Genomic DNA, 13,298 nt, shown 5'->3' on the forward strand with positions numbered 1-13,298 from the left:
AAATGCTGCCCCCACTTACTAAATGATGTGCCAGTCTCTGCTTCTCCCACTCTCCAGTGTTTTAGTTCAGTACTCTCTTCCCCTCCCCATTTCCTCTTCCTCTGTGTCCTTCTCTTCCAATCCAGGGAGTGGAAGGAGGAACAGTGGGGGCAACTAAGCAGACAGCAGATGAGCACCCCACCACCAACACCATCACCAGGCTGTTGTCTGAGGGAACTGCTTCAGTTGACCTCATAGAAAGGCTAGTCCTGCAGAAATTAATAAAACCAGTTACAGCAGCACTTCAACCTGGAGACAGCAGTATTTAATTGTAAATTTAAATACTGGCAGGAGGTCTGGCTCAGTTGGTAGAGCTGCCGCCTTGTATGCCTGAAGATCTGAGGCTGCCAGTTCGAAACAACTGGAAGTATGGAAGTACCCGAGAACTGACAACACGCTGATATAATGATGAGCTGACCCTCGGTGGCAGAGAGGAATTGCCAAGTGGAGCATGGGAGGCGAAGGGCCAGAGAGAGGCCAGACCGGGAAGGAATCCAGCTGGAACGAGGAGTTCGATGAAAGACGAGAACTAGACAATTGTAAAAATCCCTGCGGGGGTTTAGAACAGCCTGCCTATGTAAACCGCCTTGGATTAAAGTCTGAGGAGAAATCTGACGACCAAAGAAAGGCAGTATATAAATACCTGTATAAATAAATAAATTTGATCACAATTTCACCACATCCACAACTCTAGAATGTCACTGTCTGAATTCACCCACTCTTTATCACTCCCTCAAACTGAAAACCCAGAATACCTTTGCGGTGACTGCAGATGGAATTCTTCCCTGTTTGAAAAGTTGAATGCTGGTGGACAAATCCTTAGAGAGATTCTGACAGAGGCAAGGAAATGACACCTGATCGGCCAACTAATATTGCTGGAGTCCATTATATTTTCTGGTCTGTGACATTTAATATGGTGAACTCAGAATAACAGACTGGTTAACGGAAACTATTTTGAGTTGAGGAGCGGAGCATGTCAATTATTTAAAATTTATTCAGTTCCATCCCAACATTCCTCAGATCAGCAAAAGGAGATAACCACAGCTATGCCATTTCTCATTAACAACCTTTTAACAGATTCACACTGTGCAATATCAAACTGCTAGGGAAAAAAAATGCATTTCATTCATGCATTATTAAAAATAACTCACCCTGCTGGGGCTGATTTCTGTTGGTGACCTCCACTTTCCCATGGAATCTGGGGTTCATTCCAAGTCCTCCCACATCTGTTTCAGGGTTGGCAAAGCCATTCAGCTGACTTGTGTCTCTGCTGATGGCATTGATGCGTGTGGGAATAGGCTCAAATGTTGGGTCAAGTTCCAAAATTAGCTTATTCAGCTGCTCAATCGACTGATCGATATCCAAAGTGGGGGAGGACGGCAAGCCCCCTGCATTGCTGCCCGTATTCAATCTCAGATCAAGGTCATTCGTACCCTTATCAGAGACAACTGTCAACTTAAAGAGCTCAGGGCCAGAAGCTTCTGCAAGGTTGTTGGAAGGGGGTACACCCCCAAGTCCCCTCTGTACAGCATCTCTGCTGCTGGACCCACGAGCGGGTGTATCTGGAACTCTGGCTTGGCTCAGCAGGTTGCTCGAGTTCTCAACTGTACCCTGAACACCAAGTCGTACCTCATTCTCAGGGGAATAGACGTACTGATGTGCAATGACCATTTGTTGTTGGCGCACCCACGTCTGGGTTGAATAGGTACTGGGGCTATAGGTCTGAGGCTGGGTGGAAACTGAAGGACTCCTTGGCAGCTGCTGAGACTGCTTTGGCTCAGTACTTCCGAAGGATCTCTCATACATGGGTTCTACACCAATCCCCAGATCTGGGGCCAGAGTGCTGTGATGCTCCTCCCCAGTATTACTCCCAAAGCCGTCGGACAGCAGGGAATTCTGGCTGCTCTTGTGGCAACTGAAGTTTCCAAGGTGGTTTGAATGCTGCCCTTCAGAGGAGGACAATGTCCCAATGCTGTCCACGCTATGGAGGTCATGGTTGGGCATCTCATCATCCAAAATGTCTGTTTCTCTGTCCTTGTGTTTGGCATCTCCATTCACATGAACCTGGGCGGGAACTATGTGGCGAGTCCCACTGTACTTGCTTTGGGCATCAGTCATATCCTTGAGGGGACTGACGGAGTTCTCTAGGCCAAAGCCACTAAGCAACCGGTCTAGCTCCTCCTTCTCTTGGGGGCTCAATACTCTCTTGGTTCCTGGAAGCTCTTCGGTCTTGTCTGTCCTTATTGAAGCTGTGGAGTGTCCAGAATCACTGCTGACAGAAAGGGTATGATCACTGTGGTCAGGACTACCAGTCACAGCACCTTGGGCTCCACTGGGAACGCTAGTATCCGAAGAGCTTTTCTTCCTCACTTTTGCATAAAGGCTGCCATCAATAGGACCCTGAGTGTGCAACACTGCAAAGAAAAAAGAAGTTGGGATTGTGTGAGAAGAGCCAAAGCAGAATAGAAGAGAGTTAAAAAATTAACTTAATAATATATAAAAAAAACTACTGATAGTACAATCATTAACTATGCCAACCCTGATGATGAAACCACAATCCCTCACTTGCCTTAAGGAATGCAATTAATTATTCAACATCATTCAAAAAATTGGACTAGGTGTAAAAATGGTACGGGGCTGGAGAGGACCAGTTATGAAAAACAATTGTTCTCCTTTGTTACTGCACTGCAATTTACATCCTCAGAAACAAAGTGACTTTTTAAACTCGCTTCAGAACATAGTATTGTACTTCGTTAAGAACAACACAGCAACACACAACATAGATGAGGATAGATGTTTCAGCTAGAATGCAATTTTAATAGTCCACAGAGAACTTCTCTAAGCTATCATAAACCACGGTTTTTAAATGTACGCTGGGGAGGGGTTGAAGGGAGAGGAACATCAGTGAACATGGCAAACCCCCACCCAGAATCAATTTGTTCCATGTGTACTCATAATAATCTACTGACTCACTCCACATGCACTACATCTGTTTAAACATTATTTGGGCACAATCAAAGTTAAGCACTTTTACATCCCAGCCATTTGAGAGAGAGAGAGAGAGAAAGAGAGAGAGAGAGAGAGAGAGATGCATAAGCTTTCCTTCTTCCCTTCCATTGACATCAGTGAGGCTTAAAAGGTGCCGAACTTTGACTAGATGTGCCCTGTGACTTATGTGACACCCATCATGCCTCCCTGCTTCTTAATAAATGCCAGGAGAATGCTTTATTTGTTGATATACTTTCCTAAAGAACACGGTCATATACGTTTTCCCCTCTCCCATTAAGGAATATAGTTTTGTTTCAGCAGGATGCATGGCTCATTGAACAGAAATTCTATATTAAATCAGAAATTCCTAGGGAACTGTGTTTGCAAAGCAACAAACTAGACTGCTCGGTATATTGAACTTTAGAACCAGTCATATTTTTTCTCAATACAACGGACAAAAATTAGTTTGGCAGTGGGCTATTTCAGCTATTGTTAAGCAATCTAAGTGCATACTGTATTCTCAGGTACATACAAGATCACAGAGAGTTGGAACAGCAAAATGGTTAAAAAAAATTACCATGAAATTCCTGATAAGTTTTTTATGAAAGTAAAATAAGTTTTACTCCCACTGCCACAGTCCCAATCCAAATCCCCTATGCACTATTTGCCAAAAGAACAGGATCTTTTTTCCCCATGAAAAGTAGCATACATAACCCGCCCCTCCCCAGTCCAGATCAGAACCAAAAAAGGATCATGTTAAAAAACAAAAGAGAAAGGATATTCCCACTATGGTCTTGATCTGCAATTGCACACAATCTGACAGCTCTTTAACATTATGTACTTGGCTTAACACTTTTTAAACGAACATTTGACGTTAAAGTGTTAAAATTAAAGGTTTCAGACAAGATACACCTTGAAGCTGGGATTTGAGGAGAGGGGAGCATGAGAGCGCATGGCAGGCAGCACAACAGACGCACTCAGGCTAGAAAAAACAGCTACTTTTTTCAAAGCACTGAACTACACATTAGAAGCTTGTACTGCAAAATTTACCAGCCTTTGAGGCAAAGTTCAACTAGGAATGCTAATACTATATACAGGTGGGACCTCAGTATCCAATGATTTGACTCACCACTGATACTGGAGTCCACTTTTAAATGCCTTGTAACAGAGAAAAAAAAGCATCAAAATCCCATTTTCTATCTTTGTGCTGTTAAGTAATTATAATTTCATTGCATTAGATTCCACCATTCATTTAGTGGCTGAATACTGTTGTAGTGTCTGCATTCTGGGGCAACAATGGAGGAGCAAGAAACCTGGAAGTGGGTCTTTAAAGCTATTGATTTGGTCTCCACTGATGTTTTTTATCCACTGCAACAGAACCCCAGTGGATAGCAAGGCATGACCTGTAATAACTGCTTCATCCTGTGAACATCTTTGCTGGAGTTACACATGCTGTTCCTAGATGGCACTTTCAAATTTGCTATCTACTGATGCAACGCAAGCCCCTGATTATGCCTCCTGATCAAAGGAAGGAAAACTTGCCTAGTGGATTTGTTTACTATAGTAGCCATAGTTATGTGTAAATATTATACTGCTTAAATGGAAGAGCCAAAGATTTTCCATTTATAGCAAAAGCAAAATGTCAACTATACAGTAATTATTTTCTTTTGGTAAAACACTGCCCTTTGATTGGTTTCCATCTCACTCTAAAATGCTGTTTTGTTTAAAGTACTGCCAAGATGCCAGTGTGGTCCAGAGTTGCATGTGAACCTAAGAGCCAAATGAGAAGATACAATGAAAATCTGTGATCAGCAAATCCCTTCTATTTAAAGTTGTGTAAAAGCCAATCTGGTAGGGCAATTTGGAATGGGATCATAGTGCTGAAGGTTGGTTAACCCTTTCCTCCTGAACTGTTTCCCCAAACTCACTGGTTCTCAAACTGGTGGGTTGCAACCAGTGGCATCACTAAGGTTTGCGTCACCCGGTGCGGGATGCCAGCGTGTCACCCCCCCATGCAGTGGACAGGGCAACACCGCAGGGGGTGGGCGTACCATCACTCAGCCCCCACTGGTTTTGGGGTTCTACCTTTTGATAGAACAAAGATAGAACACATTTTGCATGAAATTACACATTGATTGATATATAACATGATGGTGTTATTCCTCCAAACTGTGATTTAAGTGATTTTGGTCACTAGTGGTGTCAATCCCCCGGGGTGTTTATTTACTAACACCTTATTGCAGCAGTTCTCAAGCTTTTAGCACCGGGACCCACTTTTTAGAATGATAATCTGTCCAAGACCCACCAGAAGTGATGTCATGGTAGAAGTAACATCATCAGGCAAATTAAAATAAATAAGTGTAAATAATTAAAGTAAAACAAATAATTAAATAAGCAGAAGCCAGCCCTGTTCCACCAAGTGAACTTCCTCTGTAGTCTGACTGCAATAACACCCCCTCCAAAACCAGTGAGGTTTTCAGCCCTACCCAGTGCCCAGTTCAATTTAAAAACTTCTGTTCAAACCAGATCACTGTCAGGATCCACCTGGTTTTGCAAGTCTCAAAAAAGTTCACCTTATCAGCTGAAGCCTCTGTTTTGATCCTTTTTAGTGGGGGGGGGGCTGCCTTCTGGAGCATTTGTTGAGCTCCAGTTCCATCAGATCAGGACCATTCTGGTGGCTTCACATTCCCCTTTGCCTGGCCACCAGCCAAGGTACGTTTGCTTACTCGCGAGTAAACACAACCATGAGGCTTAGTTTCACTTTCCATAGGGCTCAATACATTTGTATTGTATAGCTTTGGAGGAAGGACTTCCTTCTCAGGTGTTTATAGGGCCTGCATTCATTGGATCAGGACCATTCTGATATCACTGGATTCCTGTTAGCCTGCCCTTTCCAATGGACTAAGGCAAGTTTGCCTACTCGCGAGTAAACGCACAATACAGTGCAGTTTCACTTTCCATCAGGCTCCATGCATTTTTTGTTCTCTGGTTTTTTGGCCATAACTTTTGATAGAAAGGAGATATTTCACTCTGGTATTTTGCATTGCATTCTGCTGGACATTCTGCATCCAACAGTATATAACATGATGAGGTTACTCCTAACCACCACGATTTTAGTGTGTCACCCCCAAGTGCGTGTCACCCCCCTGTGTGCATCACCCAGTGCAGTCCGCACCCCCCGTACCTCCCTAGCAACACCACTGGTCGCGACCCACCACTTTGTGTAAAGGTTCCCCCTTTAAGGGGCAGGGGGAGGGGAGAGGCTGTGATGAGATCCCCAGGATCACGTAATTAAGGGGAGGCAAGGGGAGTTGCTTTCCACTTACCTGTAGGTAGGTAGGGCTGCTGGAGGCTGCAGGAGGTATGGGGAGCCCTGCGCAGCACTCCGCAGGGCTCCCCAAGGCTTAGAATGTCCAACTGAAATGATTGCAATGCACTTCCTGTTTGCAGGAGGTGCTTTGCAATCTCTCCGTTTAGAGATTCCAAAACTTGGAGAGCCCTGCGGAGGGCTGCGAAGGGCTCCACGCACCTTTTGCAGCCTCCAGCACTCCTACTACCTTCAAGTAAATGGAAAGCACCCCGTCACCCCCCTTAGTCATGTGATCCTGGGGATCATATCACTGCCCTAACCCTTCATCCGCAAAGACTTCCTGAGGGAGTAAAGCTCCCTCAAAGTTTGAGAACCACTGCCCTAACTGAAATCTCCTCACTGAAATGGCTATTTGCCTAGTTAAGGAAATGTTATGGATATCAGGTGATTTTCATCAGAAAAGCAGTGCAGGGGGGAGGGAGGGTTAAAATCCTTTTCCCCCAGTCCTAATCAGGGTCTGGTTCCACTTCCCCCGTTCTTTTTACAAAAACATTTAAAGAGATATGATCACAAATCTTTGTTGTCTTATTGAATCCTACACACCAGGCAACAGGTAGACAGGTTCACAATTGCAGAAAATGACAATGCATCACCTCACTCACACTGCCAGAGGCTACAAAATTGACCAGTTTGCACAATTGTTAGAATCAACAGTGAGGTAACTTTTTAAGCAGTCACCACATGGTAAAGCAAACAGGTGGATCTAACTCAAACTCACTGAGTCAAGCTCAGATTTCCACCCATTGGAGTCCAGAGTGAAATGAACACCAGTTGTTAGAGAGAAGAAACTGCTCTGAAAATATTGTTAGCATGTGGAACAGTCTCATTCCACTTCTTGAAGCTCCAATGCTTCAAGAATGGATTGTGCAATCCACACCAACATGCTCAATGAGAATTAACATGGACATGCTTCTTGAAAGGGATAGTATAGAGACCAGTCCTTCCTGAACTGGAGGACTTCAGGAGTGGGAAACCAACATGGCCTGATGATGTCTCTAAAATGTGCTAAATCAGCTTCATATGCTCTTTCCAGGTGCATACAGTAGAACCACTGGGTCCCATTTTGGAAATTCTTCTCTGAAATTAGAACCTGACTGGGGATTTCACTTGGGAGAGAACTCTGCATTCTCCCTAACCAATACTCAGTACTACAAGCCCAAAGCACGACATGCCAATGTAATATACAGTATTTCATGTTTGTCAAAACAAAGTATTTACAAAATGCATACTTTTTTTCACCTAACCTTCATGGAGCTTTCCATTTAATTCAAGTCATTCAAATTATTTATGCTGAATTGTGAGGAGCTTACATAATTACTCAGTAATCCATGCTCCTTTTAAACTAGACCATACACAGAGCGACTTATTTTACATGACGCTGTGCAACCCAATACCACAAACACAATCATACCCCTGCTGAAGTCTACACAAGGATTTTTATCAATTTATTGAGCAGAACATCTTCATTTTTCTTGACTCAATCTGCATCAGAAAGTGTGGGGATTATGCACATTGATCCAAGTTGTTCTAAACCAGGACAAAATAAACCTCTCACTTCTGTTTCAAAACCGAACAAAGATATGAATTGGATTTTTTTTTTATTCTGTAGATGTACACAAGCTTAGCATATTACTTGTTTAGTTGCCTGGCCATTTGTTCCTTTCTTAAGCTTCACTTTTGGAAAGATTTTGTTAAGAAGATGCTTCAGGACTTGGTCTGTGCCATTGACATCCATCTGCTCACATCTTTAAGAACTCAAGAGGCCAGTCCTAGCTTGGCTACAAATCAAAAACTATAAAATATCTGCAGGCACAGAGTGAAGAGGGAAAGAGAAGACATTTCTTTTGCTGGTAAAGTAGAAGCAGTAGATAGGCTAGCAAAGCAAGGCTTCGCTCTGATCACCTAAGCAAACACACGGGCACTCTAAACAGCTGAAATACCTTATTTTACTCTAAGGAGCAACCTACTCTCACTTTTTCCAAGAAAACAGTCATCTGCAAAAATGGTACAGTAACTCAGCTGTCGCTCCCCCACCCCCGTCAACACCCAATCCTCCAAAAGTAGCAAAGGCAGGTAGAACAGTAAACCCTTGAAAGCAATCCTGGAATCTCTCTCTCTCTCTCTCTCTCTCTCTCTCTCTCTCTCTCTCTCACACACACACACACACACACACACACACACACACACACAAAGAAAAAAACCCTTTCCCTTCACCATGTTGCTCTCATGCTGAACTCCATGCCAGAAAAAAGGACCTTTGGTTCCTTCTTGAATGACCAAAGAAACCTCACAACATTCCACTGTAAATCTGAACTGCAAACTAATTGGGATCAGGCACACATGTATAAATACGCCTGCAGTGTGGAGGCTCTGTGAGCATTTTATGTGCCTGCAGCCTCATGCAGAGCAAACAAATCTCATTAACAAAGGCAAGGCCACGAAAACAGAACATATACCATTCAGCTCTGCTCCAAGACGGGTCTCCTTAATCTTCCTCTCATGAAATTCATATCACCGAACTTAGGCTTAAGAGAGTGAAAATGCACTTCTGTCTCTCCGCTTTCCCGACCTGTCCCACAGCTATCTTCTTTCCAGTCATTCAGCACTTGAGAAAGCACATTCAGAAAGGCAAGCCGGCTAGGTAAACACATGCATTGTAGGTCCAGCAATGACAGTTCTGACCCAGTTCTTCCAAACTGAAAGACAGGGGGAGGGACACTTGACAAATCTAATCTGCATATGCTGTACCACTAACTATCCCTTTCAAAGCAGGACAAGAATCAAAGAGATGGGGTGCTTTCCCCTCCACTTAAATAAATCTCTACCCTCAGGCAAACCTGTACAAGTCCAGAACTGCATTCCTTGCAAGGTTAAGTCTGTTCTCTGTGTGCGCATGTGCTAGCAAGCATGCATGCTCTTTCATCTCCTACCTTCTTTGCCAAACACAAACCCCCATTCCTCACAAAGCACTGTATAGGAACGGCATAGTATTGTCTATACATACAAGCATACACACAGCAAACATTGCTCTCTAATCTTAAGGAAAAGAGTCTCTTACCGCTTTTTCTAGAAAAGCTTTTTATCCGTTAACTATAGAAGAAGTTTCCAAACTCTGAAAAGCAGCAAAATCATCAGATTCTTCCAAACACTCGAGAAAAGGGGGAAAAGAAGAAAGTATTGGAAATGGCAACAGTTTTCAGCTTTGCTTTGCAATTCTTGCTTCAGCAACTCGCCTCTCGCTGGAGAAGCATGAAACTTCAGATTCAGCCAAAAAAAAAAAAAAAAAGACAGTGAAAATGTAAACATAAGGGAGGAGTTTGAGAGTGCAATCAGGTTCAATGAAATTTGAACCTTTACAGTTAAGGAAGAGCGGAGCGGAGCTATGCAAGAAGGTGATTCAGGCTACAAGCTATCTCCTGTAGCCTATACAGTCCTTTTTCCCTTCACCCACCACCCTTAAGTAATACACAGACACAGAGACCACTTGAGTTCAGTCTTAATTTTGCCTCAAGGAATGACACAGAAACAGTTTTGTATGATGGTTTCCCCAAATCCATCAAGCAAATATTTGTCCTGAACGCCTAGCTGCTAGACAGAAAGTTCTGCTCCTATCTTCAACCAGTTCCTGCACACACAGTGCAACTTCTATGGAATAGGATAAGGCTGCACTGTTCAGTCCTAACTGAACTCCAGTTTTTATTTGGTAGCAGCAGCAGCAATTAGGGTACTTTGTCCCTTCTCCAGAGTGAGAGCATTCACATCAGGTGGAGATGGCCCACAAAAGAGCCACAGTTGGCTCCTGAAAACCAGTATTCTTCAGTAGTGACTGCCTCTTAATACACTACAATCCTTGCCCCTGAACTCTACCAACAGACCATTTGGGGACATTCACAGATGCTGAACATGTTGCTACCATAGTAGCCATGCCACCAAGAATGCCTTGGATTTCAGAGTCTGGATCATGAATTTGAACCAGAAAAGAGAGCCTATCTGGTTGCTTGGATATGGAATTAAGTAGACTTTCCAAAAGAGCCTTAATACAGTAAGGCAAGGCTAAGAACTACCCTGCAATGCTGCAAGTGGGCAGAAAGGTGGCAAATGCTTGGCCTTTACTTCCATAGAAGAATTAAGATAGCACTGGTGTACCAGAAGGGGGTCATGGGGGTATTACACCACCATCCAGTAGTGCAGTGAGCACTCGGAGCAGGTCAAGGGGCAGCATTTGCATTCCTGTCCCCAGATGGCAGAAAAGCCAGGAATGCAACTGGAAGACAGTCAATGTTGCAAACAAAATCTTGATTCTCATTAGTCCAAGGCAAGACAACCAGTTCCATTGCCACAGTCACTGCCCCTTGCATAATCCTCTTTGAACTCTAGGTAGATAAAAGGAAGATGGGGATGCATGGGGGGGGGGAGGAACATTGTACAATGTATAGTAGCTTTATCTTTACAATACGTTTACCCAACATGAGCCCCAGAAGGCCATTGGTAATATCCTCTTCTCCTCATGCTCTTGCTCTTCTCTTCTATCATGCTCTTCTCTCCTTTGGTTTCTAAAGAGACTGAATAGTAGGTGTGCTTACACTAACTGAAATCACTGGGCTCAAGCACACCTAACTCTGGACAGCGTCAGACTGTAAGCCTGCACTCCTACTGTAAGTGCACTTACTTGGAATCTGAGGGTATTGAAATCAATAGGGCCTGCTCCTGTGTTAATGTGCTAACTGCTTGTGCTTGTGCTACTCCGGTAGAGTAGAACGCTAAGAAGCAGCATTGATATGGCACAGACATAAGCCCATTGTACTAAATAGGCTCAAGTGGGGCTCTAGAGGGTTATTAATGCATTCCAGTCACTCAGGAGGAAAAGGGGGGAATGTGCTTGTAAGTATGTGGTTATGCAAGTATTAACAGGGCTTAGTAAACATGCAAGTGAAGATGAGGCAATCTGTGTGTTTTTCTACACCTCTTAATGAAAGGGACTTTAGATATTTGGGAAAAAAAAGTGGTGAGAAAAGAAACAAATGACTCATGCCTATGTCCTAGACTATGATGAATGCCCTGTGTTTCCACCCCACCCCCCCCACTTCTTACCTATTTTTTCTATGTTTTTCAAAAGTTAGCAACCCAGAAACTCCTGCACAGATTCAGAAGCCTAAAAAGCTGCTGGGGCATCCTTTGCAAGCAACTCCTGTCCTTTGTCTGAAAACTTTGTTTGTAGATTTGGATTCTCTTTTGTTCCCACTCAGGATTGGTGTGTGCTTAGTGAGCTGCAAAACGTGTCCATCTAGGTCAGGCCCTCGAGGACTCTTAATGAGGTCCTCAGGGAGCCCCCAGTCTCCAATGAGCATCTGGCCCTCCGGAGATTTGTTGGAGCCCACACTGGCCCGACGCAACAGCTCTCAGTGTGAGGGCAACTGTTTGACCTCTCGCGTGAGCTGTGGGATGAGGGCTCCCTCCACTGCTTGTGGTTTCAGGTCTGTGATGTAGTAGCGGCAGCAAAGGAAAGCCCAGCCTTGCTTTGTGCAAGGCCTCTTATAGGCCATGAGCTATTGCAAGACCTTCATTCATTCATATAAGTTCATCTTTAATATATTCATTTATGCAAATCTATGTAAATTTATTCAAATTTTAAATGTAAACTAATTCTTTTTTCCCCGGCCCCCGACACAGTGTCAGAGAGATGATGTGGCCCTCCTGCCAAAAAACTTTGGACACCCCTGATCTAGGTCAAGGGATTGGGATAGAGTGACCAGATGAATACCACTCTTCCAATCAGGTAACTTAATGACCATCAAAGAAACGTTATTTATTTCCCAGACCACATGAAGTGTGGGCTGTTCTCTGACAGTCGCCTGATTGACCCATCTATTGGGAGTTCAGAGAAGCTCACCTACTTGCTCACCTAGGAGTGCAAAGAGAGGATTCTTTGGGCAATGTAAATAGCTAGGGACCAAATAGCTTGATTGTAATCAGGGATTTTTGGTTGCCTTGCCTGCTAAGTAACTCCACCCAGCATGCAAACGTCCCCAGGTTTAAAGGGCAAAGGTTTGCAAGCTGAGAATTGGAGTAACATCCCAGCTGCATCTGCTTGGCATTACTGGTTACTGCATCCAGTCAGTGAAAACATTACCTTGTGCTTTCCAGTCAAGCGGGTATTCATGCTACCTCCTTTCTTTCCCCACATTGTTAAATAATTTTCATTTACACCAGTGATTCTCAAACATTTTAGCATAGGACCCACTTTGTAGAATGACAGTCTTTCCAGGACCCACCAGAAGTGGTCATAGATGGAAGTAATATCAGCAAGCAAATTAAAATAATTATAAATCAAATCAAATTAAATAAGTAAATAAGGGGAGATGAGATGGGGAAGCCAGCTCTGTTCCACCAAGTGAGTTCTCTCTGTAGCCTGTCTGCAATAACCTCAACCCCCTCCCGAAAAAAAATCAGTAAGATTTTCAACCCTACCCAATGCCCAATTAAATTTAAGCGCTCATATTTAAGTCAGTTCAGTGTGATTTGGGATGAATAAGTTTTAAATTCAACATGTTTTGTGTGGACTAGATTGAGATTCAAAGCTTCCCTCTAAACAGCATTAAATCTCCAGACTGATGAGGATTGGAAATGAGGCTTCACTGGGGGGGAACCAATAAAGCAATGGTTCCTAAGCCTATTAGCACCAGAACCCACTGTTTAAAATGAGAAATGATCAGAACCCACCTACTTTTACAAGTCTAAAAAAGAAAAAAAAATTCATCTTACCAATTCAAGCCTCTGTTTTGATCCTTTTTAGTGGGGGTGGCTGCCTTCTGGAGCATTTGTTCTGCTCCACTTTCATCAGATCAGGACTATGGCCTTGCATTGTCTACCTTCAATAAGGCATGGTTGCTTACTTGTGAGT

At 43.5% G+C, this 13,298-nt stretch overlaps 1 protein-coding gene across 4 annotated transcripts in view; it reads right to left on the minus strand.

Moving 5' to 3' along the window:
- The window catches only part of TNS3 (tensin 3), a 291,409-nt gene that overhangs the window by 84,537 nt on the left and 193,574 nt on the right, over positions 1-13,298 (minus strand). For all 4 annotated transcript variants that reach the window (XM_066631418.1, XM_066631417.1, XM_066631419.1 and 1 more), the window contains one exon: positions 1,191-2,453. In XM_066631418.1, the coding sequence (XP_066487515.1) occupies positions 1,191-2,453 (1,263 nt within the window). The remainder of the gene's footprint in view (positions 1-1,190; positions 2,454-13,298) is intronic.

Source organism: Tiliqua scincoides, chromosome 5 (genome assembly GCF_035046505.1).
Source record: "Tiliqua scincoides isolate rTilSci1 chromosome 5, rTilSci1.hap2, whole genome shotgun sequence".
Classification (NCBI taxonomy): Eukaryota; Metazoa; Chordata; class Lepidosauria; order Squamata; family Scincidae; genus Tiliqua; species Tiliqua scincoides.